Source organism: Pantherophis guttatus, chromosome 2 (assembly GCF_059756535.1).
Source record: "Pantherophis guttatus breed Tessera chromosome 2, ASM5975653v1, whole genome shotgun sequence".
In the NCBI taxonomy this organism is placed as follows: Eukaryota; Metazoa; Chordata; class Lepidosauria; order Squamata; family Colubridae; genus Pantherophis; species Pantherophis guttatus.
The window spans coordinates 141242613-141254654 of record NC_142064.1 but is presented as its reverse complement, the minus strand read 5'-3'; the positions used below and the strand labels follow the sequence as shown (position 1 = coordinate 141254654).

General features: G+C 38.0%; 1 protein-coding gene across 2 annotated transcripts in view; it reads left to right on the top strand.

Annotated features, from left to right (window-relative positions):
- Positions 1–12042, top strand: part of CA10 (carbonic anhydrase 10 (inactive)) — a 390380-nt gene that overhangs the window by 168078 nt on the left and 210260 nt on the right. For both annotated transcript variants that reach the window (XM_034412468.3, XM_034412469.2), the window contains exon 4: positions 1864–2006. In XM_034412468.3, the coding sequence (XP_034268359.1) occupies positions 1864–2006 (143 nt within the window). The remainder of the gene's footprint in view (positions 1–1863; positions 2007–12042) is intronic.

The window sequence follows — 12042 nt, the reverse complement described above, 5'->3', positions numbered from 1 at the left end:
ATCCACTGATTTACATGCCACCTGATCCCTATGATTAGCAGTGCACCGCTAAATCTCATCTTGTCTACTTTCTTAGGAATTAAAAACCTCTATGTTTATTTATGTACTCAGCGAACATAACCTGCCCTTCTCAGGGAAGCTTCTAACATCATTAGAAGATAAGCAGTAAAATTAGGAAGCTGCTTGAAACTCTTTGATCTGAAAGTGGAGCTATTGAACCTGAGTTATGGCAGTAATATCTCTACCTTTGGAGGAACTTCTGTGCTTTGAAATAGTTCTGGAACGACACAACTTTGTGGTCATTTCCCACACCCATTGTCTACAGCTCAGCTTCCCTTGAGATCATGATATCTCTGAAGTCAAAAACTGATGATTTTAGGCCTGATGACACCCAGTGGTGGGATTCAAATAATTTAACAACCGGTTCTCTGCCCTAATAATTTCTTCCAACAACCAGTTCACCAAACTGCTCAGAAAGTTAACAGCCGGTTCTCCCGAAGTGGTGCGAACTGGCTGAATCCCACCACTGATGACACGTCTACCTTTGTCATAGTTCTGTTGCTTCACTAAGCACGGGGTTCATTTCTATGCTCAAAGGCTGCTTCTTAATGGGGGCGGGGGAGAGGGAAGGCTCAGCAAGTTAGCACAAGTGAAAGGAAGTGAAGTGGAAATTCATTTTCTGAGCATGATTGGTGTCAGAACAAGCACTGAACAAATGAATTGGTTTGTGGGAAAAGGATCTCATAGAGCTCAGTCATATTAAAGTATCAGGAAAAGACTGCTGCTTGCCTCTGCTTTTTAAAAGGCCCCTATTAGAGTTATTGTCAAGTGACAACATCGCTGGCTAGTTTGACAGAATGTGTCCTTTGTGGCTATCTTAAAAACACTTGCTAAAGTAACTCTGTCTCCCCGTGATTGAATTGGGAACTTGAGGCCTGTTTTGAAATCAACAGGTGCAGTCAGCTATTTTTTTTTTAAGAGCTGATGAAATAAGGGTACAAGGTTCTTGTTTTTAAAGAACACTAGAACCAGCCAACCCATGTACAGAACACTTGGGCCTCTGTCTTGGTCTGGACTGAGGGACACATGTCTCTGTCCAGGGGTGGGCTGCTGGAGGTTTGCAGGGGTTCGCGAGAACCTCTAGCTAAGATTCTGTGCATTTTGGAGAACCCCAAAATCCCATTCCTGGCTGGCCTCTCCCACTCCACCCCACCCCTCCCACTCCACTCCACCCCACCCCTCCCAGGAGTCCCCACTTGGCCCGTTTTGGGTGCAGGGCATATGCGGAAGCTTGGGGAGGGTGAAAAACAGACCTATCAGAAGTTCAGGAAGGCTGAAATGGGCCTGTTTCCAGCCTCCAGAGGACCTCTGGAGCCTGGGGAGGTCATTTTCGCCCTCCCGGAGGCTTGAAGAAAGCCTCCGGAGCCCAGAGAGGGCAAAAATGCCCCCCTTTCTGCCATGGTGCAGGAGACCAACTAGGCCATGCCCACCCAGCAACCAGGCAGAGAACCCCTTGCTAAAATTTTTGAAGCCCACCCCTGTCTCTGTCCCTTCTTATACCATTGAGTTTGCTAAGAGCCATGCTGCATGTGCTCGGCAAGGCTGTCTTTTTAATATATATAAACTGAGCATGGGAATCTCAATCCAATAACTGGATCATCAGTATAGGTAATAAGGACCTCTTTCTGGTGCTTCCAGTCCAGAATGGGATCTCTTTCTTTCTGCTATTTTCTTTGTCCCAGAAATAAATTGCACCTCTTTTGGCAATGGGGGTTACTAATTCAAATGGAGTACAATAGCAATGCTTCTTTTTTTCATTTTCCTCCCCAAAATAAATTTATTCCTTTCTTTACTGTATTACAGTTCCTTCCTTTTGGGGTTTGGTGAATTCAGCTTGGAATCTTTGCTCCGTTGGAAAACGGCAATCACCGGTCAATATAGAAACCAGCCATATGATCTTTGACCCCTTCCTTACCCCACTTCGGATAAACACAGGGGGTAGAAAGGTAAGGCTGTGCTTGTACTTTTAATTGTCAAAATAACAGGTAATTTTTTAACCTTTCTTTTGCTTTCTTTCTTTCTTTCTTTCTTTCTTTCTTTCTTTCTTTCTTTCTTTCTTTCTTCCTTCCTTCCTTCCTTCCTTGATACTCATTTTGTGTTTGTGCTGTCCTTGTGCTCTCCCTCCCTCTCTCTCTCTCTCTCTCTCCATACATATATATGTGTGTGTATATGTGTGTGTGTGTGTGTGTGTAATTGTTATTAATGATTTTTTAAAAGGATTTTTTAAAAAGAAGATTAAAACGAATACAAACTAATACTTAGATCTATATTTCTGCTACTATTTAAATGGTGCTTCAGTTGTCAAAACCAGCAAGACATTCATTTTCATCACAGAAATTCTCTCCCCAACAATGACAGTTTTAAATTCTTTCATTTTAAAATATATATTTTAACTTCATTCCATATCCTAACATAGTTATTTTGAAATAACATACAGTTCATATTTGTCATACTGAGATATTTTATCTTCTTCTCAATCTTAAATCCCCATTTATTCATCAATTCTGTTTGTTCCTGTGTTCATATTTTTGTTAACATCTTCGTTCTCTGTTTAATAATTTTAAAATGCACCAAATTCTTTTCATTTGCCCATTAATATTTTAATTCCCCTTAAAAGAAACTTTCAGAACCAACATCAAGTCATCTGCAAAAGTCCTTAACTCATAAGTTTCTTCTTTAATGTTTACTTCCACAATCTTCTCATCTTGTCTTACTTGTATTATTTCAAGAACTAGAATAACAAGAGAGGAATGGGCATCCCTGTCTTGTTTCTCTTTGTATCTCCCAATGTTTTCTTAGATCTCCATTAATAATTATTTGTGATTTCTATATATCTATAGAAATAGATTCTTAACCATTTTTATAAAGTTGTTAAGATCAATACCACTTTATAAAGTCTCTACAGAATTCCCATTTTGCAAAACCTTGAACAGGAAAGCCCAGTTAAAGATTTCCAAAGACCTCCTCTGCATCTAAGAAAATTAACGTGGCTTGTTTTTCATTACATTGCTCCAAATATTCCAAAATGTCCATACATTTCTAACCTGGTGCTTTAACTTTTTTTAAGTAAAAAAATCACATTGATTCTAATTAATGAATTCTTGCAAAATTGTTTTCATTCAATTAGCTAGTATCATTGTTTGAAACAAGGTTTATTTATTTAATAATAATATTGGTAAATGGAATGGAATGGAATGGAGAGGAGAGGAGAGGAGAGGAGAGGAGAGGAGAGGAGAGGAGAGGAGAGGAGAGGAGAGGAGAGGAGAGGAGAGGAGAAGAGAAGAGAAGAGAAGAGAAGAGAAGAGAAGAGAAGAGAAGAGAAGAGAAGAGAATAAACAGTTGGTAGGGGCTGTGGGAGTCTTCTAGTCCAACTCTCTGTTCAATCAGGAAACCCTATGCCATTTCAGATAAATGGTTGTCCGATCGCTTCTTAAAAACCTCCAGTGTTGGAGCATTCACAACTTCTGGAGGCAATTTGTTCCGCTGATTAATTGTTCTAACTGTCAAGAAATTTCTCCTTAGTTCTAGATTGCTTCTCTCCTTGATTAGTTTCCATCCATTGTTCTACCCTCAGGTGCTTTGGAGAATAGATTGACTCCCTCTTCTTTGTGGCAACTCCTTAGATATTGGAACACTGCTAACATGTCACCCCTAGTCCTTCTTTGCATTAAACTAGACATATCCAGTTGCAGCAACCATTCTTTATGTATTTTAACCTCCAGTCCCCTAATCATCTTCGTTGCTCTTCTCTGCACTCTTTCTAGAATCTCAACATCTTTTTTAAATCGTGATGACCAAAACTGGATGCAATATTCCAAGTGCTTATCAAGGCATTATACAGTGATATTAATACTTCGTGTGATCAGTGTTCATGCATAGTTAGTTTCTTGTTAAAAAAAATCTTGACCCTTTTTTTGGTATTAATGCTATATTGGCCATTTCCAACTCTCTAGCATCTTTCTTCCCAGTGTGATAGAGTTCATCCTGTTTTGTAAAAGTCATAAAAGTTCATGCTCAAAACATTTATAATAAAAACATGATAATCCATCCGGTCCAGGTACCTTTTCTAGTTTAATCTTTCTATAGTTTCACATACTACCCTAGTTACAGATTCGTTCATAATCTGTCTCTGTTCTTCTGTAATCCTCAGTAAAGGGATTTATTTATTTAGATATTCATCTATTTTTTGAAGAGAGATGTCACCTTCTTTATACAAATTGGAATAATATTATATGGGTAATCCTTGATTTACAACCATTCATTTAATCACCATTCAAAATTACAACAGCAGTGAAAAAAAGTAACTTGTGGTTGTTTTTCACCACTGACGACTGTTGCAGCATCCTCATGGTCACACAATCAAAATTCAGGGACTTGTCATGTATTTATGATGGTTGCAGCATCCTGGGGTCATGCTATCACCGTTTGTAACCTTCCCACTCAACTTCCAACAAGCAAAGTCAATGGAAGAAGCCAGATTATCTTAACAATTGCAAGATTCACTTAATAACCATTAATTTGCTTAACAATCGTGGCAAAAAAGATTGTAAAATGGAACACAACTCACTTAGCAACTTTCTTGCTCAGCGACAGAAATTTTGGGCTCCATTGTGGTTGCAAGTCAAGAACTACCTGTACATATAATTTTTATGAATACCTTCAAACAAGAAAATAAAAGCTAACAGAAACTAGTAGAAATTAAGGGGGGAAAGAAAGAAATCAAAGGAAAAGGTGAAAAAAGGAAAAAAGTTAAATGAAAAATCGAAAAAGAAAATATTAAGAAGTGGCTTGCAATATTCTTCACAGCAGTTATAATTACGAATATATTTTAATCTTTGTCTCTAAAGTTACATTATATTATCTTCTTTCTATAATCTATTCTATCTCATTATCAAAAGTGTAAATCACAAGTTCATTTCCATTTTTACACAAAAAAATCCATAAGAGGCTTCCAATCAGCAATAAATGTAGATAATGTCTATTCTGTAATCAAAGAAGTTAATTTATCCATTTCAGCAAAACCTTTCAATTTCACCTACCATTCCTCCATAGTGAGTGGTATTGAATCTTTTCATCTTTATGCGTACAGTAATCTTGCTGACATATTCATATACTGAAATAATCTTCCATAGCTTTTTCATAACTGTTAGAAATTGAATAATATTAATGAACTGCTTCTTGTGTGACTGCATTGTCCATTAATACTATATCTCCCTCTTATATTTCTATATCATTTTCTCTTCTTTTTCTTTTTGTAATTTATATGATAGCCACTTCCTTGATTTATTTGCAAAGTCGATCTTTTTTGCTTTACATAATACATTTTTATTTTCATTTCTTATTAACATAGGTAATTGTTGTTAAAAAAAAGCTTAATTTATTAAGAAATACTTCTCTAGAAATTCCTTTAATTCTTAGTTTCTCTATCTCATCCACAACTGCTGGTGTTTCTCTTGACTGTTCTTTTTAAGTTCACTACTGGGTTGTATAAAACAAACTTTAATAAAGGCTTTACATTTCAAATCATTTTTAAATCAGTAAAAGGTAAAGGATTCTCTGCCGATTTAATCTGCTAGTCATTGCCAACTATAGGGGGCAGTGCTCATCTCCACATCAAGGCCAACCCTGTCTGAAGACATTTCCACGGTCATCTGACCAGCTGTTACCTTCCCACCAAAGTGGTACCTATTTATCTGCTTGTATTTGCATGCTTTTGGACTTGGCAGGAGTTGGGGAGGTTGGGGAGAGGATGGGAACTCAACTTGTTGCATGGTGCACGGGTTTGAAACCTGGGCTGCTGGCTTTCCAGTCAACAGCCCAGCATCTTAACCACTTTCCAGCCGACAGCCCAGCATCTTAACCACTGAGCTGCTGTGCTGCCCCTTTTAAATCAGTACCTTTACCTAAATCATTTTTTAAAAGTTCTTTTAATTTCTGTTTACAATTCTCCTCTATTGTTTCTTTCTGTAGCAATATTTTGTTTAGCCTCCATGAAAAAGCATCCCCTTTTCTTTTTCTAAACCAAAACTCACAGACTAGTGATCCAAAAAAGTGTTTTGTATTATCTCTGTTTAAGAAATTTTAGCCAAGTTATTTGAAATACAAATTGTGTCTATCATAGAACAAGATACACCACTAATTCCATTTGAAAATGATATGAATGAAGTCTAGATGAGAACCTAGATGCAAAGAAATATAAATATATGTACATATATACACATATATTCTTAAAAATGCAGAATTTGAATTCTTAAAAATTAAGAACAGAAATAAAAAATAAATCCAGAGAATAATGAGAATAATTCTATTTTTGGGGGGGGAGGGGGGGTTTACAAAAGAGACTGTTTAAAGTATGAAAGAAAATCATAACCCAGATCAATAGTAGTGGAGTGGATCATCAACTAAGCTGATTTTTTTTTTAAAGGAATGATAAAATTGACTGTTTTTATCTTGGTTAAGATGGGATGTGTTATTCTGTGTGATTCTTTTTGGATTTATGATATTTTGAGTGGAGAAATGTGACATATTGGATTTTCTTATTTAACGTTTAAGCATTAGCATCTTATTGTGTGATTATTTTTTTGTCTTGAAACTACCCCTGTTAGGTTAAGTTTTAGTCATTTTATGTTAAATTGTTAGGATTATTTTATTTTTATGACCAGTTTTAAACTGAGATGTGAAATATTTATTTGAATTGAATATATTCCTATTCGGGATAGTTATCTCTGGAATAGTTGGTGTTTGGGATGGGTTGAGTATTAGAATTTGTCCTTTTTTAAAAAGAGAAATGTCTGTTATGTTAATCTTTGATTTGGTTTGTTTATAGAATGGGAGCTTTTTATGCCTTTTATATGGGGTTTTGCCTATGACTGAAAGTCTAGATCAGAAAAGTTATGAATGTAAATGAAGCTGATGGAATCCACCAATCAGTTCCCTTGACTTCTACATTAATATAATAAGAGCAGTACCACTTGCTAGTCTCAATTGTGTGATAGAAGAGGGATCTGCAATGAAGGCAGCACAGTTGTGCTTTTTTTGTTGTTGTTCACCCAGAGGCTGGAGATTACTACATTAATGTGACTGTTTGCTTTTGCCCTGTGATTGCAAGTCCCATAATGACCCATGCCTAATGATTGCAAGCTGATTATTAGCAATTCATTTTTTGATCCTGCTTTCTGATTGGTATCCATCCACCTTTAGCAACTCAGCTGAAATGAAACTGGAAAGTAGGGAATGAGTAGGATTTCTTATCTTAATTTAATTGTATTTAGAGTGCAGGGATTTTGTCTCCTGAATTAGTAAGAGACATAAAGGAAATTAAGAGGGAGGTGCAATTTAAAAAGAATAGAATAGAGCAGTGGACACTTCAATATGATTTAGAAAGTGTTTCAGACCTCACACATAGATAGCACCTTTCTACTTTTTTTTTTAAAAAAAAGCAGGTCAGCTAATCCCAGTTTGTGGCAATCACAGATTCAATCTGAACTCAAGTTGAATCTTGGTTTAACTCAAGATTCAACTGAATCCAATGAATATTTCCAATTCCAATTTCTAATTCCAATTCTAATTCTAATACCATTTATGCCAATGGTAATAGGAACAGGAACATAGTGGAGATGGGAAATGTTTCCTTTCAGGTTCCCAGAATGCCCCTGATACAAAGTAGGTCACTTTTAGCCTGATGAATCAAAAGTTATACAGGACTGATCTGGCTGAATCTGATCTGAAACAGGGCAGTCAAACTCACATCGTCACAGTGGCATCACGTAACATATTGGGACTTTTTTCCCCTTTGCTAAACTGGGTGTGGCCAGCGTGTGACGCATCCGGCCCACGGCCCACGAGTTTGACAGCCCTGATCTGAAAGACCAACAGATCCTCAAGACATTCATCAAACACTGGGTTGACTGTTGTTCAGGCTTGATCACTTGATTTTGTTGTGATTTTCAGATATCGTTGAGGCTCCATCCAAATAAAGTAGCGGAGGTGAGGTTTGGCAAAATAAAGAAGGAAATGCAAAATAAAATGCTCTGGTTTTAGGATCCACCTTGCACATTGGACATGAAAATGAATATGAAGGGAATGGAGTACTGTGACCTTCCAGATGTGGCTGGATTTTTCTATCACTGTGGCTGTGGGTTTTGCAGTCTGACAGAATGTAAAGTCCCACACCATATGGAGGGCCTCAGGAGAAAGCACTCCTTTTTCCCCCTTCTGCTCTCACTATGCACACTTTCTAAATGATCTTTCCTTCATTATTTACTCTGCTGCATTCTCTTATTATGAAGAGGCTCTCCAATTCTATAAGACTGCGTGCTGCTGGCATTCTTAATTGGATTCCAGGATCTGAAACAGCAGCTTGAAATTCTTAATGACTTTGCATGCAGATGTAGAAGAAATGGAAGGAAACTTACAAGTTGCTGCAGTTCTCTCATCACAATGCTTTGTTTTTATTTTATTATATTCATTTGTAAAACATCTACGAAAGGCTCATTTTTAGATAAATGCTTGTTAATTTACCCAGCGCATTCATCTGTGCTTCACAAACCAGTGAAACATAATACCACTTTCTTTAGTCTGTCTAGGTATTTACAATAACTGTGCACCATTGGAGCAAACAAAATGTTTTATTAAGCAACAAGTGAAGACCTGTGTCCATCAAACAATAAATAATGTTGGCCTCTAGCTCCAAAATGGCTTGTGAGGTTTGTTGTTGTTGTTGCTGCTGCTGCTTCTTAAAGCTAAAGAGATCCGGCTGCTCCCTGAAGAGGACTGCTACATACTAAGGCTATATAAGCAAAGTTGGTGCCTATTCGCAAGAGCTTGTATGTTGAGGTTCAAACTGCCAGGAGCCTACATTGTTAAATGTACTTGGATATTGAAGAAGATGCTTTTACTACTTCCTTCGTTGGTTCAACAGTTTCATGATTTATGAGAAGTTAGACCCTTGGCCCATTCATCTTTAATTCATCTACAAAATATAACCATAGTTTTCTAAAAATTCCTCCAGGTGACCTGATTTCAGTTTCGCCTCACAACAGGCAAAAACTCAGACAACCACTAAATGGCATAGGAGAGATCAAGGGTGCCTACTCCCAAGAATAATTATATATGTGACATACCTTGAGCTTTTGAGTAATCTAGATTACTGATTAAGCAGTTAGATTCAATTAAATCAAAATAGTAATTTGTTTCTTGAAATAGAAGAAAACCACAGGAAACAGATAAATTCACCTGCTAAAATGTAATCTATAACATCATTTTGTAAGTCTTGGGAATGGGCTTCTCGGTGTTAGCTGACAAGCTCCGTTTCCAGTTTTAAACTGGGTGGGGCTTCTGGATGCCAGAGTAGAAGTTTCGTTTCTTCCATATACATGAGATACATAATGGAAGATATAGAAAATATTCTGTGTTGCCATCTAATGGGGGTCCAGATTTTGACAGCCTGCACGGTAGCCTATTCCCAAATCGGCTGCCCCAATTTCTTATGGAATTCATTTGACCACAAATCATTTCTTTCTGGGGGGTTTTTGAGCTGGTGCCAGGGCTGAAATGCTCCCGGTTCAGACTGGATCGCCCAATCTAGTAGCAATGGAGGCAGAACCGGTAGCAAAAATCCCTGCCCCCCCCCCCCCCCCACATGCCCAGCTGAGCCGCACAATCATCAGAGGCTTTTTTTTTACTTTTAAAAGCATTTTTTCTACAACCTCTTTGGCCAAAAAAAAAATTCTTTTAAAAGTTTTTTTTAAAAAAGCCTCTGATGATCGCGCGGCTCAGCTTGGATCATCAGAGGCATTTAAAAGAAAAAAAAACCCTTTTTTCTTTTAAATGCTTCTGACAATCCAAGCTGAGTTGCCTGATCGGCAGAGGTTTTTTAAAAAGCCTCTGCTGATCAGGCAACTCAGCTGGGATCATCAGAGCCTTTTGAAAGCATTCTTTTACAACCTCTTCGCTGAAGAGGATGTAGAAAAAATGGTTTTAGAAGTAAAAAAAAATGGCCATGCCCACCCAGTCACATTACCCACCCACCCCCCATACACACACAGACCAAGTCACGCCCACAGAACCGGTAGTAACAAATTTTAGATTTCACCACTGGCGGGTGCCCATACTCTCAGACGAAGCACTGGGCATTTTCATTTTCAACAATATAAGGAGCAGATGCATTCTGTTAAATTAAGGACAGGCTACAGGCTGGCATTTTGTTTTGCAGCATAGCAGCCTGCCATTTTAAGATTACTTTTAATGAATCTAAACATTATGAAGATCCAGTTGGGCAGACAATCTAATGTATCCCAAGACACATGTCCAGAGGCACACTGGTGTATGTAGAGCAGTATGTTGCCGACTCCTGATCAAGGTTTTTTTTAATGTATGTTAGGGTCCTGAAATTGCAAGTAATCAAGCACACTGATTACATTGGTTGCAAATGGCATATGTTGTCACAATTGAAATGATAGCGTTATTCATCCTCCTACAACTCCATAAAATTACCATATTTTTTGCAGTATAAGACACACTTTTTTCCGCCAAAAGAGTGGGTGGAAATGTCTGTGCATCTTATAGAGTGAATATTGCAGCGGGATGAGGTGGGTTGGTGCGACGACTGCCTGTCACCGCTGCCGCCATTCACCGCCACTTGGAAACGCTGAAGCCTTCGCTGCCGAGCAGCTGGATCGGCCTCCCAGAATACCGCTGTTCTGGGCAGCGGTGATTGGCAGAGAATGGCGGCAATGGTGATAGGTGGCGGCGATTGGCAGCGGCAGCAATCCTTGCCACCTAGAACAGCTGATCGGCGGTATTCCGGGAGGCCGTTTCAACCACCAATCAGCTGCTTGGCAGCAAAGGCTGCAGCGTTCCCTGGCAGTGGCAGCAGCTCAGCTCAGTTGACCGGTGGTGGGTGCAATGGAACGGAGCCCTGACAAGCCATGTGCTGGGCTGTGATAACGTGCTGAAGCTGACCAGGCTGTTTGCTGTTTGCTGCAAGGACGCTATCCTGAATACCGGATGGATCTGGGAAACAGAGGCACATTATTTTTCTTGTTTTCCTCCTCTAAAGCTAATGTGCGTCTTATGGTCTGGTGCATCTTATAGTGTGAAAAATACAGTATACCTCATGCCAGAATTCAGTAAGTAATGGTGCATAGAACAAAGGGGAAGCAGACCATAACTCTATCTGAGGTGGCAGGTTATAAATGTAATATGTTCATTAAATTATCAGAAATCTCTTTTCTCCACATGAAAACTGCAACAGCTGAGGCCCAGCAGTACAGACCATGGTTTGCATGGAAAGAGCCCAATTGTAGTCCTTGATCTAACAAAAGAAAGAAGTTTGTCCTTGATTTCAAAAGTCACTGGCAGCATGATGGATCAAAGCTCTGACTTTCCCAAAGTCATTTTAGTTATAACTCAGTATTATTCACTGTTAAAAGCTACCGGGTTACAGGTCACATAAAAAAAACAACAACAAACATTTTGTGTTGGATTTTACCAACACAAATAATTGTATGATAACATAAATAAAAGTCAATGTACACGTTTAATGCTTGAATTTCCCACTCGGAATGAAACATAACCATATGAAGACAAAATAAGAGCCTTATTGTATTGAATGCATATATTGAGTCTATGAGACCTAGTACCACCTTGTTTTAGGTATTTCTCTTTGATAGTAAAATAGAATTTTAATTATACAGGAACATCAGCTAGTTCAGGAGTGCTGAAAAATTGGTCTTTCAAAATGTATATACATGATATATTCTTCTGAATGAGAATATAAATATATTCTTCTGAACCTTTACAAAGGAAAATGAGCAGGTTTATATAAATAGAATATGCCAGCAGAGCATTTTAATGAAAACATCAGATTTATAGTTGATTTTACTCAGGAAGCCACTATATAATTTTAGTCATTAAACATGTAGATTGTCTAATAGTGTGGATTGATTTTAATGGTTGAAAGATAAATCTTATATTTTACAA